The sequence below is a fragment of the Andrena cerasifolii genome, chromosome 14, assembly GCF_050908995.1.
Source record: "Andrena cerasifolii isolate SP2316 chromosome 14, iyAndCera1_principal, whole genome shotgun sequence".
Lineage (NCBI taxonomy): Eukaryota > Metazoa > Arthropoda > Insecta > Hymenoptera > Andrenidae > Andrena > Andrena cerasifolii.
The window spans coordinates 3,115,045-3,127,402 of record NC_135131.1 but is presented as its reverse complement, the minus strand read 5'-3'; the positions used below and the strand labels follow the sequence as shown (position 1 = coordinate 3,127,402).

General features: G+C 48.0%; 2 protein-coding genes across 10 annotated transcripts in view; one reads left to right on the top strand and one right to left on the bottom strand.

The window, feature by feature from the left end:
* Atg16 (Autophagy-related 16) overlaps positions 1-12,358 on the top strand; it is a 679,282-nt gene that overhangs the window by 360,697 nt on the left and 306,227 nt on the right. The window contains exon 9 of one of the 6 annotated variants that reach the window (XM_076826321.1): positions 6,071-6,094. The exons of the other annotated variants lie outside the window; for them this stretch is intronic. Within the exon in view, the coding sequence (XP_076682436.1) occupies positions 6,071-6,079 (9 nt within the window). The 3' untranslated portion in view covers positions 6,080-6,094. Of the gene's footprint in view, positions 1-6,070; positions 6,095-12,358 lie in introns of those variants that run through there. 6 annotated transcript variants of the gene reach the window in all.
* Neo (ZP and PAN domain-containing protein neyo) overlaps positions 1-12,358 on the bottom strand; it is a 293,377-nt gene that overhangs the window by 52,841 nt on the left and 228,178 nt on the right. The window lies entirely within an intron of this gene.

Below are 12,358 nucleotides of genomic sequence, written 5' to 3'. Positions count from 1 at the left end.
CCTCCTACTTCCTCGTGGCCGTGTCTTGCCGCTATCCCGTTCCAGCGGGCCGGCGCGCCGAGGGAGCTCGGGCCCGAACACCTGGCAAGAAATAAAACGCAAGCACGCCGATGGAAGAGGAGCGGAGGAACGGCTCCATGGGTGAAGATCGGTGGCTGCCAGTGATACAGCAATCACGGATTGTTACACATATTTGTGCCCCGTCCGTCGGCACGGTCTACCACCGAGATCGCTCCCTTCTTCTCATCTTCCAGCCAGCTCAGCCGTACCGAAGCTATCTAGCCAGCAGGATACATCCGTCCGTACGGTTCCGGACCTCCGCCATTACGAACTCGACCGTTGTACACGTAGCTCGTTGCGCGACGTGCGGAACGCCGCTGCGAATACTGAGCACGAACTTTTAGTGTCCGTACCAGTGGGTTTCTGCCTCCCCCTGCTCCACGCTCGTCCGACTACAGGAGAACTGATCGCGAGGGGGTCGAGCTTCTCTATTACGCCCTTTCGAACTGACCTTAAGGAACGGTCGTTCGAGGAAGACGACGACGGCGACCATGCCATAGACGACGGCCCCGCACTTTCCCGGAAGGATGTACGATTAGGACGCGTTACACGGGAATGTCGCCGCATTTTCTGCTGACCACACGGGGAACGTTCGAACCGGGTTTAGTGGTCCTATTCCGCGCTAAAGTAGGTGTTTACGTAGAGACGCTCGGTTAGCTTCGTTACAATTGTGGCTTTCCGTTAGCAGCGGGCGAGTTGCGATGGTAAATAATTAATATCGCGTTTGTAATTCACCGTGGTGAATATTCCTTCGATCGTTCCGCGCCAATAACGCAACCACCCTCAAGTTATCCTCAGCATTCTCGACTAGGGAAGCATTGTTCTTCACGATCCGAGGGTGACTAAACACTCACAATTTTATCGTCAGTCATGTCAACAGAAAGCAAGGTTTTGCATTTAAAAAGACTTAGCCATAACCATGGGCCCAATTTTGCCGTGCTTTTGTCAGTGGACGTAGCGAAGTGCTCCCTCGTGGTCCAGACACACCGCCATCGTCAGCGTACCGTCGCCGTTGTCTTTGTAGGCCGCTGAGCGTTTTTTACCCCCGTTGTACGGAAAAGGCGATGCCAGCGCAACGCGAAGGATGCGCGGCCGTGCCGCTTTATTAGGTATGCATCGGGGTAGACACGGCGGAGAAAGGAGGTGGCGGCGGCGGATAGGACTCGTGATTCGCAGCCAGTGTTATTAACGTCCAAGCGCTAGAGGCGAACCCCGATCACATCGCGTTCGTGATAAATCGCTCCGGTGGCTCCTCCACCTCCCCTCCGGCCTCCTTCGCCATTATGTCTTGTATGTTTCATTACAAATTTCCTTTAGTGTCGTTAGGGGCTGCACGTACGTGCACGACCACGCAGGCGCGTGCACCACGCGGCCGGCCGGGAAAGAAAACCGGGAAGAATTTATTGTGGGACGATGCTGAACGGACAAGGCAAAAGTGAACGCTCTCTTACGGTCCGCTGGATATTAATTCTTGTTACTCATACGTATCGCTGGCCGGAAGCGCGCTACGAAAACGAATAGAGGAAACAGCTCTCACGGTTCCGATCGTATCGGCCGGCCAGGCCTAACCTGAACACACCACTCGCGAGAAGGGGCTAGGGGGACGTGAATTTTGCATTAAAGCTGTCCCGAGGAGTCTGGCTGTTATGTTTATCCGCGGCCACTTTTACGCACACCGCGTATATTATACGAGGGGACTTCATAATCGCATTTACCCGTGAACTCGTTATCTTCGTCCCACCAGTTCGCTGCGCGCCCTCAGCCGCCGCTTCTCCGGGCGAGCTATCGTAAAAAGACACCGTGGAAGACATCGTTCTGTGTCTCGTTCGCGTACCCCTTGCTACCGCGCTCGACGTGCGCGCAAAACGAGGACCGTCGCGTTTACCGTGGATCGAAATGACAGGGCAGAAACTAACGTTCTACATACGTGTCCCTAGATTATTGGTTCCTGTTTCTCGTACGTGTCGGAGCAGAAGCGTGCAGCGTCGCGCGTGGAAACGAAGAACTGGACGGGACAGTTCCTCTTTGCTCGTTTCCTGGTATCGTATCGCGGAAACTACCACGAGCGTCTGCGTTCAACACTCCGCAGGCTGAGACACTGTTAATTAGCCTCTCGAGCAGCTTCGTTTCCAATCTGAGGAAATTTTTCAGTTACGTTGTATATCATCCTTGACTCGGAGCTCTTGCCTTTCGGGTTTAAAGTGGCTATTAGAAACCAAGGAATTCCATGATAAATTCTTGAATATACATGGAACGTCGTCTAATATCCCATCGCAATGCATAATATCGTACAGCGTATTAACTTGATACAGAGTTACTCCCGCCATCCCGAAACGGATGTTCCACGGACGCTACGCTTCATTCAGCACTAACGTCCGCATTTATCTTCCCTCCTACCATCTCCACGCGATATTTCCTCCGTTCTGACAGCGGCGAGTATTTTTAATTCTCTTCTTTAAGTCTTCTTCGCCTTCCCCCTCGCTCCATCAATTCATGCGTCGTCGATCGCCTGGCGGAGCTCGGGTGGCGCGTCCTCGGCCAGCGATCGTCGGTGGGCGATCGAGAAAGAGAAAGTCCCGAGTCAGTGGGACGAAAAGGGCCCCCGAAGACGGCGTATCAGGCACCGTAGACGTCACGATTCGTGGCGTATTTACGACGCGGCATTCCGCCGATCGCGCGCTCGCTCCTTCCCTTTTTCGTGGCCGGGACGTGGTCCAGGCTGCGGCGCATCGCTGATCAGCCGGTCGCCCACGTGAACGGTATCGCCTGCTCACTTCGGCACTCCTGTTAGTCGTTCTTCCAGGAACGCGCGCCCATCGAGGTCTCAGAAGCCTTTGGGGCACGCGGACCAACGAACGTAGTAGTCCCATCCATCCATACCGGGGCGCGTTGCGTACACAATTATTGAAATGGTGGCGGGTATCAGAGGGCGAGCAGGAATGTAGGCTATCAAGCAAATCCAGTCAAGAGAGCCGACCTACAGGCGAGTCACAGGGAGAAGGACACGGGGGGGGGGGGCCGGGGAGATACGCTGGACAAGGGTCTGCTCGCATCGCGCGGTGTGGAGAGGCTGCCTGCTAGATTCGCCCGTTTACGTACACCCCTTGGGCTTGTCATGCGGCAGCTATCGGCCGACCGCGATCGAGAGACCGGCAGTATCCCCCAATACCACCTTGTTCTCAGCGGCTATGTCGGATCCGACAGGCGTGTGCTCATCGCTTACCACGATGCCTTCTCTCTGTCTCTCTTTCCGTCTACCTATTCATCCATTTACTGCTTCCCCATCCAGCTCCGTCTCTCTCTCTCTCTCTATGCCACGCTGTCCCTGGCTTCCTACCTATCGGCGTGCCTGCTTTACCATCGCCAGCGCACAGTCGCCGCCGTCGACCCCCGACGATGGGTTATTTCGGACCCACGTGGGCGGCTGTCTAACGAGATATACGAGGAACACGCTCTGAATGTGGGACAGATAACTGAAGGACCGGCCGACCCATACTCGAATCTCCGTCTATAGCTCCGCGAATATGCCAGGATGATCACGGTGACGGTACTGTTATAATCGGCCCGGAAATTGCCATTTGGATCAGCGATCGTCGCCGATCGATATTGTCGGGTGGACAGCCTCCAGATCGAGCGTGAACGTCGAGCGGACGCGAGCCCTGTCGTCGGCTACTTTTTAGCCGAGGATCACCTCCTCCGCCGGCGCTCCTATCCTGATAGCTAGCCTGTTGTATCGATTGCCAGGCTCGATTGGCTTTGCACTTTCCAAGTATTTATAGAGATCCATGCAAAACGGAGGATCGACGGAGGGCTGATTGCGCGTGTACGATTCGGTACGACATGTCGTACAGTAGGTGGCCTACAATGGCGCGGAGTAACGGTGCCGTTGTCGAGGGTGTAAGCTGTCCACGTCTCTCTTTCACTCCGGCCCGCTCTCGCTTCGAATATTCGTTCGCCTGCGTGCTCGCCCAGCTAATTGCAACGCGAACGCCGTTACTCGCCCGTTGGATTATGCGAACGACCGGTGCCGTTAATTTCGCGCGCAGCCTTAAGTGCCCATCCATAGTCGCGCTAAAGATGAGATCGCTGCCGCCATTGGGATATGACCGCGCCGTAATTGCGCTGGCTGTAATCCTTTAACGGCAGACTCGCTTTCACGTGAAATTGAAATAATTATTTCCTGATCTTCCGCCCGCCAGATATCGCGCTGTCAGGCAGCCTCGCTGTGTGTCGCTCTCTGGAACCGAGGGATCGCCGCTGGGTCGCTAGAATCCATAGAGGCAGGAATTTGTTTCACGACCTTGACCCGCGATCGCCCCGTGCCCGGGATGATTTATTAGTTTGCATGAACGATGATGGATCGTGTGTATCTTCTTTGTTCATGTTTGTGGGCAATGCCTCCGAGAGGGCTGTTCAACGGACAGGCCGACAGTTATGCTTTCACCTTCCGATGGCAGTAACCAACGAGCTTCTATCTGGGGATTTCTTAGATCTACGTATCAGGCAAATGCAACGCGCAGCGTGATTCTGAATACCTCACGTTCTACCTAAACACCCGAGATCTCTTTCGCTCTGCGGAGAAACGACACAGAACTCTACACCCGCATGAATAATTCTTTCCCTCTGGAGCTACCCGGGCGTTCAAGTATTCAAGGTCCACCTTTCGTCGCAATTCGACAAACGATTATTCCGTAATATCGCGGCCGAGGAAGGGGTGGAATGTCAATCGGGGAACCGATACGGTCAGCCGTGGATGGCTCACGGGGGCTAATATAAATGCCAGCGAGGACGCTCGGTCGAAGCCAATATCGACCAATTCTATAAAACCTCCCTTTTCGACGGAGGGCCCCGTAGTAAAGTTAATCCGCGCTTCAATTACGTACCGCAGATATGCCCCGTCTAAACCGCTCGGTGTCAGTCGGTCGAGGATTCCAGGCCGGACCGCCGTGAAAATTAGACTGGCCATCAGTGGTCCTTTCTAATGGCGGAATAAACGCGATGTGGATATTCAGCGACGAGTGGAATCGATAATACCCGTAGGCGGCCCGCACCCCTGCCTCGTGTGTACGCGCGAATAAATCGTAGAAATCAGTCACGTACTTCCATCGGCCTTCGGAATCACCGTTAAGCCCTTGATCGCAATTTAACCCCGGAGGCCGAGTAATACCGGATCGCAACGTCCGGGCGATTATCCAACCTCGCGAGTGCTGTCTGTTCTTGTCCTCTGTTCGGCTCGCTCTTTCAACCCCGATTCCCCACGCTCAGCCTTCGTTTACGCGCTCGACGGCGAGTCGATCGAGGGTGCCGCCGCGTGCGAAACAAAAGAGGACGTGTCGATAATATCACGGTTTCCAAACGGATCTCCGCCTGGCAGATGAATGGATATATGTGCTCTTTATTGTCTCCCGCGATCTACTGACGGACTATTAGGTGTCGCATCTCTCGTGTTCGATTGAATGCTGGAATTATGGGGAATGAATGGACATCCTGATACAGTTTGATGGATTTGGTTCATTGGTTGTTTGATGAAGGCTGGCTCAGGGAGTACAGTTAATGGAGCGAACGATTTCTTTAAATATTTTTTGGACGAATAGTAGTTGTGTTTGTCTACGTGTTTTGTTCAGTTCTGAACATTTCTTACTGTTTTCTTTTAGTTTTTCATCTCCACCTTTGACCGTGTAATTGACTAAGTATTGTTAATGAATGGTAGAGTATTCTAGTGTGACATTCTGGTATAAGGTACGAAATTTTGTTGACATAATATTAAGGACACATTAAACAGCGACTGGGAAATGGAACTCATTCGTCATTCGACAGGATTTAAGATGAATTGTACAGTAATCTTGTAATTTCAAATATGCCAATCATTTTATAGTAATTGCTTTTGCTACTAATTTCTGACTACCTAGCTGGAATTGAAATTTTATGGCTGAAATGATCGCAAATGTCACACCGGACAAAAGTTTTCTGCCGCAGTTTGAAAGACACTATTTCTGTGTTCGTTACTTAGAACCCCTGAATAATGGTGACATCTACTCCACAAGCCCCTATAAAATAATCAAGGCAGCGGACACAGAGCTCGTAGAGCGGCAGGAAGAGTTCTCCAAGGGAACGAAAGTGGAAAACAACGGCTTTCAGCGTTGTCCTCGTGTCACGTATCTGTGCAGCTTTTACAGTGGCGCAGCTTTGAAGTCCGTCAGCGAGAAAAATACGTCTGTGGTTTCACGATAATAGCCATTGAACGAAGCAGGGAACAGTGTGTCCGGCAGCGCTGATGAAAAACCGCCCTAAGATAGATCGCGAGGCGAACGAGAAGCCTTGCGATCATTGATGGCTGGGGACAGGGGGAACAAGAAGTGACAATGGAATGAGGACCAGACATGCAATTACTTCCTCAGACTACTAGGAACGTAGTATGTTCGAAACATAGAACTGAGTAGTTCTTTCATCAAATGAGTTATCTTCGTTTAATATAGTGGAAATATAGAATTTTTTATTAAGGAATACTGCAAATTTCCATGGTTTGGCGACGAAATTTTAATTTTTGAGAATTTAATCTTTAATAATTTAGTCTCTAGGAATTAAGTTATAATTTTTAGTTAGTTAAAATTTTCAATTCATTCTGAAATAGCTGCAATTTTATGACTATTATCTGAACTGTTATAAAATGCAGTGTGTTAATCGAAACTTTTACCATAAACCCCCTTTTCCCCATTTTCACGGAAATGCATTGAATTAAGCACATTGATCAACGCGTGGATTGAATCGAGCTGCTGCAACTGCACACATTCCTCCAGTGTGTGCAAGATATTATTCCTTAACGCCGATACACTCGAACAATTCCTCTAAAGTTCCAATAACTGCGTTCCCCGAAACGTAATAGACACTCACTGGCCGAAGAAGGATAATAATGACCCTGCGCTGGGAAGCTTGGTTGCTTTTCGATTACCTATTGTCGGCTGGAAATCTGTTGTGCCAAGTGGCTTGATAGAAAAACGATCGTATTGCGTGTTTCAATTTGTGGAGAGGTTCAGTGTAATTGAAATCGGATCGCCAGCGTTCAGCTGCCGGGTACTCCCAACAATTTTGCGATAATGCTTGATTAAATCGCAAGTAATTATCGTATTCCTCGACGCGATCGACAAGCAGAAATTGAATTCTCCGCAACGTCACTATGCAGCGCGCCTTGTATAATGGCTAACCTGAAACCCACAGTGGTGAATAATTCAATAAGCTTCAGGATGCGAGCCACCAAATGTACCCTTGTCTGCATTTATTTGGCCACTTCGGAACCTTACATCACTAATGTAGGAGCCAGGCACTTAGGAACGGCCTATGGTGCGAGTGTGGCACCATAGGTGGCGCCCCTTAAGGGGAGAAGCTCGTATAAACGTCTCATTTTTGTATCAATTTTTAGGAATTTTGTGCAACGATACCAATGCGCAAATTCTTTCGGAGCTTTAAGGGTACTTTATTTAACATTATAACAAGTAAACAAAATTGTTATAATAGTAAAATTATAATAAATACAAAAGAAATAGAGCCGTATCTGAAATAGGGTTTTTCGAGATGCAAAAACGGCGCCGGTTACAGCGTCCCCGGTAGTTATGTGAAACGGACCAATAATTTTTTTCCTCAATTTATGTACCAATTGTAAGAGTATGAACCACAAATGGTGTAAAAAATTGGGTATTTTAAAAATAGTGGAACTTGTGAGATTTTCGCCAAAAATTCGCGTTTTATTTGTTTAAAAGCAGTGGTTAAAGTTAATAATTCGGTTAAACCTTGTGGTTCATATTCCGAGGAATATTACAAACTAAAAGTGTGCAAAATTTTTTAGTTATCCCCGCGCCAGTTTTGCAAACGTGCTTTCGAGAAAAACGCGTTTAAAATGCGTTATATGTACCTATGCTGTGTGCTCGGTGGTGCGTTGACTCACCAAGCTACAGTACCGATACGGAGTTGAATTTCGGCCTATAACTTCGAGAATATATTTTTGAAATGTTTTACAAGCGATTTACGGAAAAGATTGTATTTCTATTTTCATTTCGATTCATACGGTCTTCCCCCCTTAAGCAGAGTCCGAAACTCAGAAATCTCGCGGAGTCAGCGTCAGCGGAATCGGTTAAGGCAGCTGTACAGCACGCAATAGATCCAAAGATCATGGATTCGTGTCCCACCACCCGAGGGTGCCTTTCTTCTCCTCCACTAATATCCAAAAATGATACTGAATACATCTCGCAACCTGCTGATTACTTTGCACGACACTTAACACTCTGAGTAGCGCAAGGCTGGGTTGTGTGCAGAGTAAATACCAGACGACTCTCAGCCAACACTCTCAATGCTTTCCAAATAACATCAACCTGAAAACATGCCAGAACCATTCACAGGACGCAGATCCCCGGCGCGAAAGCACGCCGACGCCAGTTAGTAGTTCTGACGGCCACCAACTTCATCCCCCCATTGCTCTGAGAAAATCACTGTGTCTCTACAAAGCATGCCCTACAGTCCACCCCGGAAAATAGTAACCCTCCCTCCCTACTTTGTCGCCGCTGTACCTCGCCGTTTTTTCGCGCGCCGGACGCGGCTCGATCGATGCAACTTCGATATCGGAGTCGTTACGTATGCCTGGGCCCGAGCATGATAGATGCGTGCTACAAGTTACTGCGGGGATTAAACAACTTTGCCGGATGATTGATTACTTTGTGCTCGGCGGCGTTAAAACTTTCTCGCGGCAAGTACGCCGCCCACGCGGTAGGTGGTTGCTTTTATCTGCCTCGCGCCACGGTTCCATCTCTATTCTTCTCATCTGGCCCGACGTAACAGATTCTCACACCTTATTAACCGGTTTCGTAAATCTTGTCGTTAATAGCCCTCGCCTTTAATTCACTAGACCCCCGATAATCATGCGCTAGGCCCGTCCCCCGATCGCCCCAACAAATTGCAGTTTTAATTAGTTCGAGGGCTCCATTACGCCATGTTTCGCGCCCCTTCATTATCTCATCCCTGAGACTCTCTACCTCGCGCACGTCGTTCCAGTTAGTTATTATATCCGTCCGAGTAATTACTGTGTCTCTGGATCATCGCCCCCACCCCTCATCCCGCCCCTCCACACTACCCTTTCAATGTACCAGCGCTTTTTATCCATCGTCCACTGTTGGATCGCGTCCTCGGGCTGCAATTAAAACGTCCTTTTCGCCCTGATCGAATTGGATACGCGTGCACGCGTCCCCCTGGCGGACCCTCGGCTCATTAAAACGACGGACAGATCAGCCACTTTGTGATAATCCGTGTTTTTTTTTCGGGACATCGATTCGCGCCGCGTGGCAATTACGGCCGCTGGCTTCCCGCTGGTTTTTACGCCCCAGATCGACCGCGAATTTCACGCGGAAACGAGACGACGGGCCTCTTTTCCTCGCCCGTTTCTTCGTACGAGTTTCCCCTGTGACGTGTCCTGCACAGAGCTCTGCAGAATATTATTACACCGCGCGATTGAATTTACCAGCGCGAGAGCACTCTGACAGGTTTTGAGGTGGACTCTTTGGGGAAGTGAAGACTAGGAGATGTCCTTCGTCAGAAATCATTGAATCCTATGAACGTAGGAAGCTGCGGTGACATTATGGCAGAGTGACTGATGCATCAAGTAGCGTTTCTACACAGGATTCGTCACTGCAAGATTAATTTGGCAACGAGGTGGGCTCGCGACTTTTGAATAGCGCTGTATACACGCGTAGCTGCGAGCCACCAGAGAAAATAGCAAACCACGAGCGTCTAGCCGAGCTGCCTTGCGATAATTGCTCATTGCACGCCACGTAGAAATGCCGTTCCATCCTCTTTCTTTATTTCAAACGGCCCCTCCCCTTTCTTTCTTGCAGCCCTTTACGTGCACACACACACACACACCAGTGCGCACACGAGCCACAGTGTTTCTGTATCATCGGTTTCTCTGTTTCTGCGGGCGTAGGTCGAGCCTCGCTTCTTTCAGCCGATGGGCAAAGGGTAACCTTCGAAACAGTTGGACTCGAATACTCGACGTGGCGAGACAGGACGCTCTCGTTTCGAGAAAGGAATTGCCTTTCGGATCGGTCGATGGAGTTCACGGCCTTGTTTTCAATCGACAGTTATCTGCGGCGTCCGGTCACGCAGGTACTCGGCCGGTGACGAAGAAAGAAAAAGTGGCTGAACGAGAGGCGAGTCCGCGAAACGACCTGTCCGCCAGATATGTTCATTTATTTGTTTATGGACAAACAGAAATAACTCTGCCAGCACTTGTGGAAATAATAAGTGTCGCCTTGAGGGCAACGCTGAAGAGGACAGATGAATCTTTTCACAGGGTAGTTAGTCTCAGCACTAACAAGGGAAGGAAATTGAAAGAATTCTGAAACTGCGAGTAGGGTAAACTGCACTAATCATTGACACTCCTGATTAGAATGTCGAATGTTAAGAAGTAGCTTAGAAAGTACTTTTTTACAATTTCTTATTTTTCTTTCACTACAACACTGCAAAGCCCAGTAGTTGAACTACACATTTTATATCTAGCAACACCACAAAGTGGGAAAAAAGGGGTGGGTTTTAGGCGTTTTCTTAAAATTTTGATAAGGGGTAGGTAAGTATATTTTGTCGCTTTGTAACTAAGTAATGGATTGAAATACAGATTTACTAAGTGTTGTAGGTATTTAATAGCGAATGAAATAGTCTGTTTAAACACTTTTAACTTCGTGTTTAACTATGTATGTTTTTCTATATAACCTCAAATTTTAGGGTGCCAATGATTGTACTTTTATGCCTATTTCTGTGTTTCATTGAATATTTTTAAAATAAATACCTTAATAGGTACTCAAGATGTTTTATTTTAATGATAAATCCATAATCATTGATAATAACTGAAAATTAAGACCATATATAAACTTCACAAAAAAATATAGACATTCCAATTGGAATTTCCGCTTAGGGTGCCAATCATTGCATGTATATACAGAATTTGTATGGAAGATAAATGAATCACGCTGTTTCATAATTATTTAAACCACAAATTCAGATTTGATGTGGAAAAAGAATTTTCTATTTTTAATAAATTTTTCTCATTGTTTAAACAATGATAAAACCTTTACCATTTAGAAGATCTAATTAAAAGAAGTAACATTTGTCTTGAAACTTTTTACAGATTGCGGGTTACAAAATAAAATCGGAAAACAGCCGAATTTTTAAGGGTTAAAAATTTTTTTCACCCCCGTATAGGGAATTTAAGCTGCAAACAAAAATTGCGTTGTAACCGGGAGGAAATCCCTCAAATATTCACTAAGTTTCAGAATTTTTTGAATTTCCGGCTTCGAAATCTTCCCTTGTAAGTCGAATCAGATATTTCACAGTAGCTAAATTTATTCACGTTGGAATGGATATTTAAATAAACCTAAGTCTAGGATTATAATTCTCTGTAAAGTAGATTAAGAGAACGTCCTGTTGATGAACAAGTTCACCCAGTTCCATACTGTAATTTAATTTCAGCACAAAAAAATATTTTATTTCTATTTCCCTTTCTTCGTTTCTAATCGTGGCCTCTACAAGCCAAACACACCTCTACTGTTTCTAGAGGTACTTAACAAAACCGTTTGATACTTCCCTAGCAACATTTTGTGTTCGGCGAATTGCAAAGACCAGCTCACGAGAAATCGAACAAATCAATTCTTTGTCACGGGAATATCGAGGGGGAAGGAGCGTTAATCGCTCGCCACTGTGCAGTGGCAATGGCCGGCAACGGATATTTCTTGAAGAGCAGAAATTACGGCCGATAACCGACCAAGTGGTCCACGAAGTGTGCTTCACGAATCCACGAAGCGAGTCCGATTTCGACAAATGGAATTGCTAAGCTTTGTGCGCGAACAGCATTATAGAGGAATCACCGCCGTTGCCTGAGGTCTCTTTGTGACGGCGAAATAAAACCCGACGTCCACCTTTAAAATGCACATCGCCGCAGTCACTGATCGTAGCCGACGAATCTTCTTGTCTCCTGCACAGTGACTTCGCGTGTACAAATTTCACGGCCTCTCCCATTTCAGCTGCTCAAATCGAGCCAGCAATCGATACCCCTCGCCCCTGCTGTTCTTGAATTTTCCTTCGCTTCCAGTCTTTCCAGGCGGCTGCCGTAAATTATTGCGATCACGGCGTCCTCCAAACGTTGCCGCCTGATTGCCCGATATAGAAGCCACTCGAAAGTAAATTAATACGATCGAGAGTAATGGAGCGTGTCTCAAAGGACGCGGGCTACGTCTGCTTATTGAAATTTGCCGTGTGTGTAATA